The following is a 15,996-nucleotide window of genomic DNA, read 5'->3' on the forward strand; positions in this document are numbered from 1 at the left end:
TATTCTTTTTTGTTGTTGTTTTGCCGTATTTGGCCGGGGCTGGGTTTGAACCCGCCACCTCTGGTATATGGGGCTGGCGCTCTACTCCTTGAGCCACAGGCGCCACCCAGAAGTAAATATTCTAAAATGTCAATAGTGGTGGATGTTTTCTAAATAAAAATCTTTTAAAATAAAAACTTTATTGCGGGTAGGGCGCCGGTCCCATATGCCGGAGGTGGTGGGTTCAAACCCAGCCCCGGCCAAATTAAAAAAAAAAAAACTTTATTGAGCCATACTTATATATAATAATCTGCTCCTAGGTTAAATGAGTTTTAACGGAGATACACTCTCACATAACCACCCAGGTGGTTCAATATTTTTATTTTCTTCTTCTTCTTTTTATTTTTTTCATTTTTTTGCAGTTTTGGCCGGTGCCAGGCTTGAACCCGCCACCCTCTGTATATGGGGCTAGCGCCTACTCCTTGAACCACAGGTGCTGCCCTTATTTTCTTCTTTATGCCTTTTTTTCTTTAATTCAGTAGACATGTGCAACTTGAGTAATTAGATTTTAAAAGATAAAAATATGTACTGAGAGAGAGAAATCATTTCTTAGTCTCTGGTTTCACAGGCCCAGCCAAGGGGAGACCGCTCCTTAGAGAAGGCAGAGGGGCCTCTGGAGGCGGCTCTCAGTGGACCAGCAGCTTCATCACCTCATATGGCTTCCCACAGCCACTCTGTGAGAACTGGGTTAAGGCAAAATGTTTTCCCATCATGCAGTGAGTAAGTCGAAGCTAAGTGATCTGCTCAGTAAGCAGAGAATCACAGAGCCAATAAGTGGAGGTCATGGACTCTGAGTCCAGTGCTCTCTGTAGATGCCATACTTAACAAAAGGACATGCCACCGGGTGTGGGGAGCCCAAATGTACTTTTTCTAGGTGTGCAGAGGTCCCTGGCACCTCAGAGCTGCAGGGAACAAAACCAACAGCCTGTCTGGGCACAGTAGTGTCAAAGCCTGGCCCTCCAGGACAGCAGCTTGCTCCCTCCCCTTTCACCTGGGCTGGCCACCAACTTGACTCAGGAGGGGGACAGTAGAATATGACCCTGGGCAGGCAGGAGGCCTATTTCTGGGGGACCTGTTGACACTTCACCGACATCTCACCAATACTCAAAAAGGATAAGCATCGGCCAGCCATGCCCATCTTTTACTCTGGCCCCCAGCATGCCAAAAAAGTCTTTGATCTTGGCCAAGCCCACCCAAGAGGAAAAGGAAACACCCTTTATCTCAGCCAAGCTTACTGTAGAAGAGAAGTAAAATCCCCTTCTCAGAAAGCTGGGCCAGGGAGAGAACACCCCCTGTTCTCACACCTGGCTTCCCCTCTACTTCAAGGGAGGGATTCTGCCAGAGCCGAGTGCCTCAGGGCATGAACCCGGGCGAGGGTCAGCAAGGCCTCTCCTTGGGTTGCAGTGAACGATGATGATGCCCCTGCACTCTAGTCCAGGCAACAGAGCGAGCCCTGTCTCTCTCTCTCACACATACACACACATATAGCCCAACAAACAAAATCCCAACTCTGCTTTCTTTTGTATCTCCTCACCTCTTTGGCTTTTGGTGAGATCAGAAATTACTTTATATTGTGGAAAAAAAGTTTTGACCTTCATGTGTATAATGGCTAGACAGTGTTAGAGAGGGCAGAGTATATTTGTTTAATAATTATTATAAGGGTTGCTTTGTGTTAAGGTTAAAGAAAAACATGGCTTGGGCATCTGGAGACCATGGCCTGGAGCAGTGTTTTTCAATCTTTTTTATCTCACGGCACACTTGAACCTATAGTTCAGCTTCTAAGGCACACTTAAATTATGTTGATCAAAAAAAAAAAGTGAAAGAAAGAATATACTTACTGTGCTTTGAACTTCTTTTGAAAATAATTTAATTTGGGCGGTACCTGTGGCTCAAGGAGTAGGGCGCTGGTCCCATATGCCAGAGGTGGTGTGTTCAAACCCAGCCTGGCCAAAAAAAAAAAAAAGAAAATAATTTAATTTAATTAATGATCTTTAAAATTTTTCATGGCACACCTAAAATCATCTCACAGTACACCAGTGAGCCACGGCACAACGCGCATCAGTTGAAAGATCACTGGTTGGGGGGCAGCGCCTGTGGCTCAAAGGAGTAGGCGCCGGTCCCATATGCCGGAGGTGGCGGGTTCAAACCCAGCCCCGGCCAAAAACTGCAAAAAAAAAAAAAGTATCTTGGTTGGGCAGTGCCTGTGGCTCAAAGGGGTAGGGCGCCAGCCCCATGTGCCGGAGGTGGTGGGTTCAAACCCAGCCCCGGCCAAAAACTGCAAAAAAAAAAAAGAAAGATCACTGGTTTAGGCTCAGAGCCTGTAGCATAGTGGTTACGGTGCCAGCCACATACACCGAGGCTGGTGGGATTGAACCCAGCCTGGGCCAGCTAAAGCAACAATGACAACTGCAACAAGAACAACAAAACAATAGCCGGGCATTGTAGCAGGCACCTGTAGTCCCAGCTACTTGGGAGGCTGAGGCAAGAGAATCACGTAAGCCCAAGAGTTGGAGGTTGCTGTGAGCTGTGACACAACAGCACTCTACAGAAGGCAACATAGGGAGAGTGTCTCAAAAAAAAAAAAAAAAAGAAAGAAAAATCACCGGTTTAGAGTCTTGCTGCCAAGGGATAAAAGTAGGGAGGGGGGCAACTTGTTTAAACCCAGGAATTTCACAGGATGGTTTTTATTAGCCAAATGGCCAAATGGTCCCACAAGTTCCAGACCTCAATGACCCTGGGGTACTGAGGCAGGTGCCCGCCGCCCCCCGACCCCAGGTGTCCTTAGCCTTGGAGCCAGTCTTGATTCAGCCCAAGTTAGCTTACCTGAATTCCCCAGGTAATTTTCAAAATCCTTACAATGCAGTGACCTTTTGCTTCCTGCTAGATAATCTCTAGCTTCTCAAAAATAAAAGACAAAAATGGAGTTTTGAGCCTTTACTTCCTCACTGGGATGAACGTGTGTTTCTGAATTGGTCAAACTAAGAACCAGGCTTGTTTCTTCCTGAACTACACAGGCTCAGAGCTGAAGCTGCTGTCTGCTTGCCACCAAGAAGAGATCAGGCAAATGTGGTAGGAGCCAACCAAAGTGTTCTCTTACTTTGCCCCAGTAAGTTTCATTTCTGGGAATCTATTTCAAAGAAAAAATACAAAATAGAGGGGGGAAAGCCAAAGCAAAGACGTTTACCGATACTCTATTTGTAGTTAAAATATATATAGAAAGAAACAAATATCCAATAAGAAAATGCCGCACAAACATTTTTTAAAAAGAATTCTTGGGGGCAAGACATGATTGCAAGAGGGACTTTACCTAACAATTGCAATCAGTGTAACCTGGCTTATTGTACCCTCAATGAATCCCCAACAATAAAAAAAAAAAAAAAAAGAATTCTACATCCATAGTGAAAAATATTGAGGAAAAACTAGGATAAAAGTTTAATGTACATTTACAACTTTGTGGGAGAAAAAAGTGCCCATTAAAAAAAGCCAACTGGGGCTCGGCACCTGTGGCTCAAGTGGCTAAGCGCCAGCCACATACACCTGAGCTGGCAGGTTCGAATCCAGCCCAGGCCACCAAACAACAATGACGGCTGCAACCAAAAAATAGCTGGGCGTTGTGGCGGGCGCCTGTAGTTCCAGCTACTTGGGAGGTGAAGGCAGGAGAATCGCTTGAGCCCAGGAGTTGGCGGTTGCTGTGAGCCATGATGCCACAGCACTTTACCGAGGGCGACAGCTTGAGGCTCTGTCTCAAAAAAAAAAAAAGCCAATTGGTAGGCATTCCCCCCTTTTCCTTAAACATCCTTAATAATTTCTTTCAGTACTACCAATGTAGTAGTGCAAGGCCCAGGCCTCTCCCAAAGTCTTATATAAGAAAGGAACCTTGCAGCTCCGTGCCTGTAGCTCAGTGGTTACAGTGCCAGCCTTACACACCAGGGCTGGCAAGTTTGAACACGGCCCAGGCCTGCTAAACAATAACGACAACTGCAACAACAAAAAAAATAGCCAGACCCTGTGGCGGGGTGTAGTCTTGGGCTTAGGCTATTCTCTTGCCTCAGTCTCCCAAGTAGAGGAGTATGGGAGGTTGCTGTGAGCTGTGACACCACAGCACTTTACCAAGGGCGACATAGGGAGACTGCCTCACAAAAACAAAGGAACCTTGAGTAACACATCGTTAAGAGAAGAAACCCTCGGCTAGATTTGCCACTTAGGAAATAAAAATGCAGCACAGCACAGAATGCCTGAAGTCTGAGAGTTGAGATGTGGCAAGAATGGTCCCAGATTTTACATTTACTCAGATTGTCACCTCACATGGGTGGGCACAGGGAAATGTTAAGCAGTCATGAGGACAAAGGGGACACAGTGTGTGAGGGGCTCTGCGGACCACAAAGCACTGTCCACCTGCAAGATAGTTCTCATGACAGCTGGGCAGCAAGAGGAACCCAGACTTGGGGACTGGAGGAAGGCCCGTGCTTCCTCCATATGGCTGTCCAGTGCTCTGACCAGGGTTCCACTGCACTCAGTGACCCTGGGTTGTTGGCCGAGGATCTCCCTTATGCTGAGCTGAAGCTGCCTTCCCCACTGCTATTTCCACAGGCTGCGTGGGACCCCGGCAACAATCCCAGCCCCGCAGGCTCACCCTGTCCTATCATTTCGCACTTTTCCTATGCGTTGGCTCATTCCAGAGTCCCTCAACAGTCCAGACTGTCTACCACCCTGGCTGCCCAACTCTGGACACTCTTGTTTGTTGGCAAAACTCTGTTTAGGGGGGAGCAGTGCTTCTGGTTAAAACTCCAGACACACCTGACCGAGACAGGTGTAAGACCTTCTTCCCCTCTCCCTGCTCTGGTCTTAAAACCTCCATTGCTCAGCCCAGGCCGGAAGCTGTTTTCCCAATAACTTTGTTTCACTATAACTAATTTTTGGGCTTTAGGTCAACCAAACTCTCTTCCACAGCCCCTACTTAATGTTTAAAACTTGCACAGGGGATGTTTCCAAGGAAGGACTGTAGCTGTCTGGGGCCCGATGCCAGCATGTGGAACCCTCCCCACTTGGGTACTTAAGCCCTCTGGAGAAGGCTGTGAACGGTCACAGGGAAAAGGAGACGCAAGACAAAAGGACATTATTACGGTGCTTTTTCCATTTTTCTTTTTGCACAAAAACAGTCCATTTATTCAAGTGTTCTCCAGCACAAGTACATTAGAAAGGAGCTTTATTATATTCTTCTGGGCACAAAAAAAAAAAAAAAAAAAGTGATGAAGGCGGAACTGACAGACTTTCTACATCTGTTGTACGCATTGACCTCTTTAATTATTTCATAAACAGCTATGTCACGAGCATCACTTACACAGAGATACAACAGGACATCGGGTGGGCGGGGTGGGGGCCGCTCAGGACCCTTTCCCATGTGCCCCACCCTGGATGTCCCAGAACCAGACTGTGAAATGTACATTATTATTGTCAATAAATAGAGAAGCAACCCTAAAAAAATACAGTGGTGAAAGGATGCCAGAACCAGGGAAAAAAAAATACAGAAAGGTAAAAAGAAGAACTTAAGAAAAAAGGAAAAGGGGGCTGGGAAGGGAAGAGTCTGCAAAGTTCTGCATTTAGCTGCGTGGAATGTGGAGTAAAAGTGCTCTGCCACCGGGGTCAAAGCGAAATCGTCTGTAACAGTAAAAGTTATTACCAAATCAGCTACGGAGTTTATTCTTCAGTATGAATACATGATTTCCCACAAATAAGTAAGCACCCGCTACTTCAATGCCTCAGCTAAAACACATGAAATCGCTCATTTAGTTTTCAAGTACAAAGTTAAAATGCCTTTTTAATAATAATATATCAGAGTAAAATAATAGTCTCTTTTAAACTCCACTACAAGAAAACAAAACAAACAGTCATTGTCCAGACAGCAGACTTAATTTAACAATATATATTTTTAATAAAATGTTTTAGCACCTTGTTGAGTCACCTCCTCCCTCTGCGTATTCTAAGGAATTTCAGCATTTTTGTTGTCTGTTGAATTCTAGGGCTGTGCAACCGAATTGGTCTGTGAAGTGAAATGGGACCAGGGTGATGCTTTAGACCTCTGCTCATGTCCTCAGGCACAGGGCTGGAGGCCGCTAGGCTGGGGTGAGGGGAGACACCCTCCCTGCCCTCAGGTGGAGCATGTCGGGGAGTTTTCCAGTTACTGGAGTTGGAGGAGCCCAAAGGCTTCTGGGCGGGGAAGTGAGCACCACCACTAGCAAAAGGATCTTCAGTGGCTGTCTTCCCTGCTTTTACCTGCTTGTCTCTCCCTCCCCCCAAACGCCACTGCCCAGGATCAGAGACAGGTCACCAACCAAAGGCCCACCTTAGCTGGGTCTGAAACACATAGTTACAAGATCCTTGCCCCTCAAAGACCCCGGCCTTCCTTTTACCAAAACGTGAAGATTCTGGGACTAATGCTACAGCTTGAATCCACGCCCTCTCCTCCCAGGCCCTTCTCACACGGGCACGAGGCCCCCGCAGCAGGGCGGGAAGGGCCATGCTAGCTCCGGATTCCCCCTCCAGAACACCTTTTCTTTCCATCCTGTGGGAGAGAAGGGGAGGCTTCCACTGCTCCTTGCCAAATAGGCAGGACTCCTGACAGACGACCCCAGTGTCTCTCTCTCTAGTCACCGCCGCTGGCAACAAGCAGATCAGAGAACGCCTAGTGACAAACTTCTCCTGGGATCCAAATGTGGGCCTGGCTAGAAACTTAGCTCTCAACAGAATCTTGGCTGTGCTGTGCCCAGACCAAAGAAAACTAGCCCTCCTTAGGGCATGGTGCCAGGCAGACCTTCCGGCCCTGACCCTGCTGCTCTCACAGCTCTCTTGAAAATGACAGCTCCCAGAGACGCTTAGAGCTGCAGCAACTCTGCACCATACAAAGAGAGCAGCAACAGGAATTCAAAACTGCCTCCAAAATCTACTCTATATAGTACTTATATAATCAAAAGTATGAAAACTAATGATCGCAGTTTTCCTGTAAGAACACCTCCCAAATGGCTCAGCTGTCTTTTCTTCGCTCCTATTACAGACTTGCCTTTTGGTGCTACAGGAGGTGGGTTATCTCCGTGTTGGCTCCCTGGACTCCCTGTGGCCTGCTGGCTGGCTATGCCTTCCTTCCTGAGGGGTCTCCCCATCCCGATCCGTACTCCCCATCTGCTCCAGCCAACCAGGCCCACTCCCAAAGCCAAGATGCCTAGACGCTTTGTTAGGAAGTCTGCTTTCTAACAGGACATTCAACGGCAAGAAGGCTGTGGGTTCCAGAGAAAAGCAGATAGCAACAGACTCATCGTCATCTGCAGACTGCAAAGACCCCTCTAGCGTTCCCCTGCCTGCTTGTGCCCCGGCCAGTAGGCCCCACAAGGCAGGGGGTAGCACCAGCTGTCTGCTGGAAACTGGCTTCCCTCTCAGGCAGGAAGCCATGGGCTCTGCACCCCAGCACTAGCACTAGCACCCACGACTTCCCCAGGCAAGTGCCACGGTCTCTTTGGCACCATGATCCACCTGGCACCTGCGGGGAGCCTGTCATCTTCAGTCCCTAGGATCCCTATTTCCAGAAGGAAAATGGGCCTGCTCTTTGGAAAGAAAATTCCCCAGGGAACACACTCAGCAATTTCTCCCACACCATCCTAGTTTCCCCCACTCCACTCCCTACAACCTCAGCTTCATCTATAGCAAGTGTTAACAACCCTGCCTGAATCCCGCCACCCTGCCTCAGCCTACTGAAGCACAGCTCCCCTTTGGAAGGTGACCCAATCTCTGTCCTGATGCCACCCCCACCTTGGGCCTGGCAGTGGATTAAGCACGTCCCAGCTTAACCAAGTTGGCACAATCCCAAGGCCCCCTGACACCACATCTACTAAGTTCTATCGGGAGACCAAGCCCACAGATTGGGCTGAAAGAAAAGCTGGTGATTGTTACCACCTGTCCCTGGGGTGGGGGGGGAAGGGGAGAGGGATAACCTCTGGGGTGTCTGGATCATTCTGGGGTCTGGTCAGGTTTGGGCTGGGAGGAGCAAGTACTTTGGCAGTCAGCCATAAGGGCTGCAGTGCCCAGCACTTACTCTGAGCGAGCCACCCCTGGGTGGAGCACCAGGCCCAGTTAAGTGGAACTTGGGCCACTGGCAAAGGCCAGCTCCTTCACTCAAGCAGTGGTTTGGGAGAACCTTAAGCATTGGAAGAGGAAGGCCCATGAGGACTCTGCCCTGACACTGGGAGCTGGGAAGACCTTGGCTTTGGCCATTGGGGGAGGGAGCACCTTGGACTGCCTGAGGCAGCCCTCCTCCCCCCAGCCCTCCTTGAGTGGCACCGCTGGAGCGAGGAGGGGATAGGAAAGTGGGGCAAGCACCACAGTCAGCACAAGGACTCTGGAGGGCACTGGCCTCCCCCCCTCCAAGCTGCTCCAGCCCCGTGGGGGCCCAGTGACCACCTGCCACAATGTCAGAGGTAGCAGGAAGTAACTGGGTATGATCTTAAACAACAATCTGTTAAGGAAACAAGTAGACTGGGCCAGGACAAAGCACCCCCAAAAGGAGACAGCCACCAGCTGTGTGAGCTTACTCATGAGCAATGAGCAGGGGGCCAAAGCCTCAGTTTGATTTTGTCACTAATTGCTAATTTGCTTTATTCAAAAGATGAGGTTCACTGTCCCATTTTTTTTTCTTTTTCCCAATGGAAGCCCCCTGGTCCAGACAGACCTGGGTGTGAATTTGATTTTAATTGGGGGAGAATAGGTAGGGGGAGTTGAGGGCTGACTTTACTGGTGCCTAGAGTTGCAGGTCAGTATCACAGGTTGCTAACAGAAGAATCTTTTGACATCACCAGGGGCAAAAGAGATAGAACACTACCTGCTAGAGGAGAGCACCGGCTAAAATAAAACCTCCTCCTTTTCCTGCCTTCAGCACCTAGCAACTTCTGGGATTGACAGTCTACCTGCAATCAGGGCAACAGAGTTAAATAGCTGCACGGGCTGACTCCACAAAGTCCAGAACCCTGGAGAATAGCGCTGGGAGCTCCCTGGCGTGTGTGTGCGTGTGTGAGTGCATCGTTATACATCGGTAAGAATAGAAATATGTTCCTGTGTATGCGTGTGAGACTGATTGATTGGTGTGGGGCTTACGTCCGAAGTGGGGAGCGAGGCTCAGCACACTGAGCCTGCGTCCCCCACTCCCCACTCCATAATATTTCTTATACATGACCCTATCTATGTATTTATAGAGCGCCTATCACCGTAGGCCCCATCTTTCTAGGGACGCGGACTTGGGGCCGTGTGCTTGCTGGCACACCTCCCAGCTCTGCCAGTCCCAGGAGGTGCCATCCCCCCTCCCATTATAAAATATATATCTCTATATGCCACATATCTACATCCCATCTACTCAGGCAAGCACCTGCCCGTTGGGCTCTCACCCTGGAGCCAACAGCGCCGTCCTTTCCTACTGCCAACGCCAGGCTGCCTGCCTTGGTAGCAAGTGGGACAAAGTGCTGAGCACTTGCGGCTCCAGGTGCTGCTGACTCGAGGTAAGAGCACAGCTATCATCAGACCAAGTACTAGAAAAGAAATACACACCACTCCAATCACACACACAAGGAGAGAGCCTGCCCGGTCCTCCCTCCAGCCCTGACACACCTGACTCAAGAGGAGGGGAGTAGAAGAGAAGAATGACGAGCCCGGAAGGCAGGCCTCGGGGACTCCCTGGCTGCCCCGCTGCCACCGTGCCCAGTGGCCCACCTGGCCCAAGGGGTAGGGAGCCAGGGCACCAGAGCCACAGCTAACTTAGAAGCACCCTGCTCCCCGCACCTTGGTTTGAAACCTAAAGGGAAGGGTGTTGGGTTTTTGTTTTCTTAAAAGAAAATCTTAAAACAAACATAACTATAACCAGAACCATAAGAATAACTATAATAAAAGGTGTCATCAGCCTCCCAGTATAAAACTGCAGCCTTTGGAGATGACCAAAAACATCACATTCCAGGGGCCAGGAGCCGCCTTGTGCACAGAGGGGTGGATGGTGGGGGCCTCATAAAAGAACACACAAAAGGCGACTTAGACAGGAAAGCACCAGTACGTTTTGTATGTTTTTTTATTTGCTCCAGGTGGGGTTTTTAACTGTCACGTTCCCACACTCTGGATTATTTCTGATCCCACCACAAGGAGCCCTCAAATCAGCTAAACTGGGAAATTGGGAATGAAGACTCCTTACCCTGCCATCTTGCCAAGGGAGTCTCCTTTTAGGAAAAAAATCAAAAAGTTATTGCATGAGTCTGGATGAATTTCACGCTCAGCTTTCCACGGTCCGACATCTTCCTCTAACCCCCTTTTTGGCAGGGAGAAACGGGAGAACACTGCTCCCAAATCCTCCTCCTTCACTTTGTGTAAAAACCCACCTTGATGGTGAGTCATCTGCACACTGTCTCCCTTTCTCCATCCTCGGTCAAACCCTTTGCGCATAAGGCAATGTGGAAGCTGATGTTTTTACTCATCTCGCTGTTTTAAAGCACCATTATGAATTCAGGTTGTACAGTAGTTTAACAGTACCTTTTATATATATATCTCTTATCTATCATATATATATAAACTGTAAACAAGAGGTAACAGCGGCTTCTAGAAACTGATTTTCTTCAAGGTTTCCTGTGTGGTAGGCACCTGAAATACTGTAGAAAAGTGTCCTGTGTGGTGGTCTTGTCTCCCTGCTGCTAGCTGGGTTCTGTTCTGCATGACCAGGAATGGTGCTGGCAAGACAGCTCAGTGGCTGGGAGGGAATTCTGCCACTTGAGTGTCTATTTCTGCCCTCTGTGTGTGCTCCTATCTGATCAGGCTAGAGACAACAAAAAGAGATATATAGTAAAAAAAAAAAAAAAAAAAAAAAAAAAAACCCAATATATAGATTTCTATAGAATTTCCTTTTTTCCTCTCTCCCATCTTTCCTCTGCAAGGTATTGTTACTTTTTTTTTTTTTTTTTACTTATTTTTGCTGCAATAACCTTCTTGTTTCAGTCACAGCAAGAAACAAAAACCCAAACAAACAGAAAACCCCTCTGAAAAGAGAAAACAAAAGAAAAAAAAAAAAAAAAGGAGGGGGAGGAAGGGGAGGGGAGGGGCTTGGTTTTGTTTTTAAATAGCACTGAAGATTAACATTGAAAATCAGGAGATGATGTCCAACCCTTTTCGCAAGGCAAAGCCCTCCGGTATTTCCGCCTCTGTGGTTTTTGTTTTTAATTCCTTTTTCTCTTCTGGGTGCTGTTACTTCTCTCCATCCTCACGTTCTTGGTGTTTTATTATGTTTTGTGTTTTTTTGTTTGTTTGTTTAACTTTGTATCTACCTCAGTTTGCCCCCATGTCCCTTACACACAAGCAAAATATTCCTTCAGCGGAGCGAAGAGGTGGCGGATGACTGGCACGCTCCATGACCGGCCCAGAAGTCTCTGCCTGGCCAAGCGGCTCATGTTGGAGACGTCGGTATAGTGGACGGGGAAGCCAAACACTCTGGGGGAGAGAAGGCAGAGAAGGTTGGATGAGGTTTGGCCTGGCTAGGGCCAGGCTGCCCTGGCCTACACACTAGACCAGGTGACCAATGACTGCCCAAGTGAAGTACAGGAGCGCCCACACCTCAGATGCATGCTTGGTTCTGCTGAACCGACTGTCCTTTACAACCAATGCAACACTTGGGTCACCGACCGTGTGCCAGGCACTGTGGTTTTAAAGGTAGTAAAGCGTTCACTGCCTGGAGATTTATGACCCAGCAGAAACACAGTAACTTGAAAAATACTTCAAAAATACCTCTAGAATGTGTTCTACAATTCCCCTTTAATGGAGATTTTGACACACCATGGAGATCTCAAGTCTGCATGTAATAAATATATAACCCTAGTATCTCCCCTATAACAGGAGAGATAACTAAATATATAACCCTATTATCTCCCCTATAACAGGAGAGAAAAACTAAAAAGGAGTTGAACTCTTGCCTGACTCCCAAAGTTGAAGGATTTCCTGTTTGCTCTGGTTGTTTGTGTAAATGGTCTCTTTATCTGGCTAAATCCTTGTTATACCCAGAGAATGAGAAGATCATCCAGCCTTGTGGGTCCAGTTTGCACCAAACCAGGGTGCTGAGGCTGTAAGGTCCATCTGTCTGGTCCTGTGCTCTCTTGGTTTACAAAATACCTACAAGTTAAGAAAGCTTCTGTAGCCTCAGTGTTTCTCTGGAGTTTAGCAGGAAATCTGGGAGCCACGGTATTATGGACTGATTCCTAAATCCTCTCACTTTGGAACCAGCCTTAAAATACAGCAGAGCCGGGCTTGCCAGGAGTTGGTCATGTTGGGAAATGCTTGGTAAAACCCACTGCTCTTGTGGTACTTGAAGAAAACAACTCTTATGGGGAAAAGCAGAGAACCCTCCCCTAAGCACAGGGGATCAGAGCAGCCCACACCACACCCATCCTGCCGGCACACCCACTCAGTACCTTTCCATTTCAGTGCACCATAAGATGTCTTCTTTCTCATTCATGAAGACGGGGAAATGCTGGTCTTTGCCCTGCTTTATGGAGTTTGACCTAGTAGTAATGGTCCGCACTTTGCTGAACTAGAAAATGAATAGAAGAAAAGAGCAATGAGCACAAATTCACTCAACTAATTCACAATGGTCATGTGTCTACCGAGTGTGCCAGGCACACTGAGCGTGAGCCTCCACTGATCCCACAGCCCTACTTTTCTTCCTACTTCGAGTTACCTGGCCGTCCGTAGTCCAGTCTAACTAGCCAAAGACTTGAGAGGCAGAAGCTCTAGCCACTATTCTTCCTAAGTCTTTCAAAGACTTGATTCTTTCAGAGGTGGGGTCACTTGCAGGGTAAAGGATGCAGGGAGTCCTGAATGCGGGAAGCTGCCCCATAAACCCACTCCAGGAGATTTCAGCTTCAGAGAGAAATGGAGCTTCCATATCACCAGAGGCTGTTCTGTTCTGAAGGTTTTTGCAATAGGTCTGTATCTGGGGATGGCTTCACGAGGGAAAAAGAGCTAAAGGCTGGCGCCCTGGGCTGTCCTCTGGCTGAGTGGCCTCATCACCCTGATGCATCTCCTAGACCACCTTCTCCACACTAGCAGTGCCCACGACCCCTGGAGGGGCAGGTAGGACATGGCCCTGGCCACCACTCTACCTACCCCTACCCTTCTCCCTGCCCCCAGCAGAGGCCTTAGACACTTGCGCTGACCTTGGCTATCCTGCCATGCTCCAAACACTCCTGCAGCTCCAGCTTATCATTCACAGTGGATGCCAATGGCCTAGGAGGCAGAACAAGAGATGTAACAGCAGAAACCGGGAGAACAGCAGGAGGTCACCCAGAGATGCTACCCTCTTAAAATCTCTCTCTCTCATACACACACACAACAAACCTCTTCAAACTCCCCCCAAACACACCAACACACATTGCAGCCATCCAAGGACAAAACCCCACCAAGCATTGATCTTTTAAAGGTAAATTCAAAGATGGTCTCAAACTACCAATAGGCAGATAACGTCTACCCAGAATAGGGGGAAGGCCTCAACTGTTTTTATATCAGTTATTTTAAAATACACTGAGTTTTAAGTGTTGTACCACAAAGCAAACTTTGGAGGTGTCAGACTGTTGTGTCTTGATTTGTGGTCAGGGTTTCACAGTGTGTACACTGGATGATGTTGAGACTATACGCCTTACAGGCACAGTTAAAGAGACTCAGATGCTGCACAGCTCCCTGAGGACTAAATTCTGTGACACTAAATGCATCACTTCTCAGGGGACAGACCAAATAACTGAAGATTACCTTTAGTGCTGACCTTTTCTGACATTTAAGAAAATGTTGTGAATTTTTTTTTCTCTTTGAGACAAAGTCTTACTCTGTTGCCCCAGGCCAGTGTACCTTAGTGTCATAGCTCACAGTAAACTCAAACTCTTGGGCTCAAGAGACTTTCTTGCCTCAGTCTCCCGACTAGCTGGGACCACAGCCACCTGCCACAACACCCAGCTATGTTTTTAGTAAAGATGAGGTTTCACTCTTGTTCAGGCTGGTCTTGAACTCCTGAAAGCAAGGGAGCCAACCACCTCGGCCTCCTAGAGTGCTAAGATTACAGGCATGAGCCACCGCATCCAACCAGAACATTTTTAAAAGTTTCCCATAGCTCTTGCTCCATGACCCCACAGGGACCACGGGGCCCTGTGGTCAAATCAGGCACCTCCCTGTGTTTACATACCATCTACTCGACCCTGTGTGTCACCTCTGCTCTTCCTTGAACTTCAAAGAAGCAGGTGAGAACAATCCCACAGGACCAGGCATGTAGGAAGACACTGACTCAGTGGCTCCATGAAAATACTGGACTGTAGGCTCAGTGCTGGTAGCACAGTGGTTACGGCGCCAGCCACATACACTAAGGGTGGCGGGTTTGAACCCAGCCTGTGCCAGTTGAACAGCAATGACAACTGCAATGGGAAATAGCCAGGTGTTGTGGCGGGTGCCTGTAGTCCCAGCTACTTAGGAGGCTGAGGCAAGAGAATTGCTTAAGCCCAAGAGTTTGAGGTTACTGTGAGCTGTGACACCACAGCACTCTAGCGAGGGCAACACAGACTCTGTCTCAACAAAAATGAAATGAAATAAAATTAAATAAAAAAGAAAAAATATTGGACTGTATACATCTGTCCATTTTCCCAATATATACACTCTCCCAATATACACATCAGTTTTCCCAACATTGGACTATATAAACCCGTCCATTCTCCCAATATAGACATGTATCTGGAGAACTTTGGGGTGACACAGACAGGTTTCAGGTTAGCTCCCCACTGACCTACCTCCTTCCCAACAAGCTTTCGCAAAAGATGGTAACTCAGCCAAATGAGTATGAGATTAGAAAGGTCCCACAGCCTCATGTGAATGGCAAAGGGAGAGTATTTGACTGGGGCCAGGTGAAATGATGTTTCCTACTTTTATGTTTACCAAAGAGGTTTAAAATCCATGACCCAAAACATTCTGGAAACTACTTCTCTCCACAATGCATATCTAGATTGGGTGGCTCTCATTCTGCTTTTGAACTGCAAACGCTGGAGCAATTCTTTTCTCTTCAAAGGCCTTTTTATAATGCAATTATTACACCTGAGGAAACAGAACTAAATTCATTTCTGGATATTAAAATCTTTTTGTTGTTGAGAAAGGGCCAGCTCTGTTGGCCAAGCTGAATGTAGTACAGTGGCATGATCACAGCTCACTACAGCCTCCAACTCCTAGGTTCCAGCAATCCTCCTGCCTCAGCCTTCCAAGCAGCTGGGATTACATGTGGGTGCTCCACACCTGGCCAAAATCTGTATCTGTGCAACTTAAATGAAGAAAATCCTTCCAAAAAAGGACCTGCAGCCAACAAAGTATGTGATTAGTAAGTTAAGCAGAACCCTCAAACGTGCATGGTGCTATTTCAAGATTCCCTCTCCTAGAGCAGGGCACGGCCCTTTCCCATCCCCAAAGTCACTCTCCACAGCTTTACACCCCAGGAGTATCTAAGGACCAATGGCTCTGGATACATCACCAACATACCCTGTTTCCCCAAAAATAAGACATCCTCCGAAAATAAGACCTCCTTACAGGAAAGATAAGACGTCCCCTGAAAGTAAGACCTAGAGCATCTTTGGAAGCACACCTTAAAATAAGACACTGTCTTATTTTCAGGGGAACAGGGTAGCAGAACCAACTATGTCAATGGGCTGCACGAATGCACTTTTAAAGGTTCTGCTTAAGATCGCTAGTTGTTGGTTTCTCAAAAAAATTTTTTTTTGAGACAGTCTCAAGCTGTCACCCTGGGTAGAGCACAGTGGCATCACAGCTCACAGCAACCTCCAATTCCTGGGTTCAAGCGATTTTCCTGCCTCTGCCTCCCAAGTAGCTGGGACTACAGGCACCTGACACAACGCCCAGCTATTTTATTTTTTT

General features: G+C 47.7%; 1 protein-coding gene across 7 annotated transcripts in view; it reads right to left on the bottom strand.

Moving 5' to 3' along the window:
• Positions 1-10,117: 10,117 nt before the first annotated feature.
• DNMT3A (DNA methyltransferase 3 alpha) overlaps positions 10,118-15,996 on the bottom strand; it is a 100,733-nt gene continuing 94,854 nt past the window's right edge. For all 7 annotated transcript variants that reach the window (XM_053589460.1, XM_053589463.1, XM_053589461.1 and 4 more), the window contains 3 exons: positions 13,257-13,326; positions 12,513-12,631; positions 10,118-11,538 (listed from right to left, as the gene is read on the bottom strand). In XM_053589460.1, the coding sequence (XP_053445435.1) occupies positions 11,397-11,538; positions 12,513-12,631; positions 13,257-13,326 (331 nt within the window). In that variant the 3' untranslated portion in view covers positions 10,118-11,396. The remainder of the gene's footprint in view (positions 11,539-12,512; positions 12,632-13,256; positions 13,327-15,996) is intronic.

This window comes from Nycticebus coucang, chromosome 4, assembly GCF_027406575.1.
Source record: "Nycticebus coucang isolate mNycCou1 chromosome 4, mNycCou1.pri, whole genome shotgun sequence".
NCBI lineage: Eukaryota > Metazoa > Chordata > Mammalia > Primates > Lorisidae > Nycticebus > Nycticebus coucang.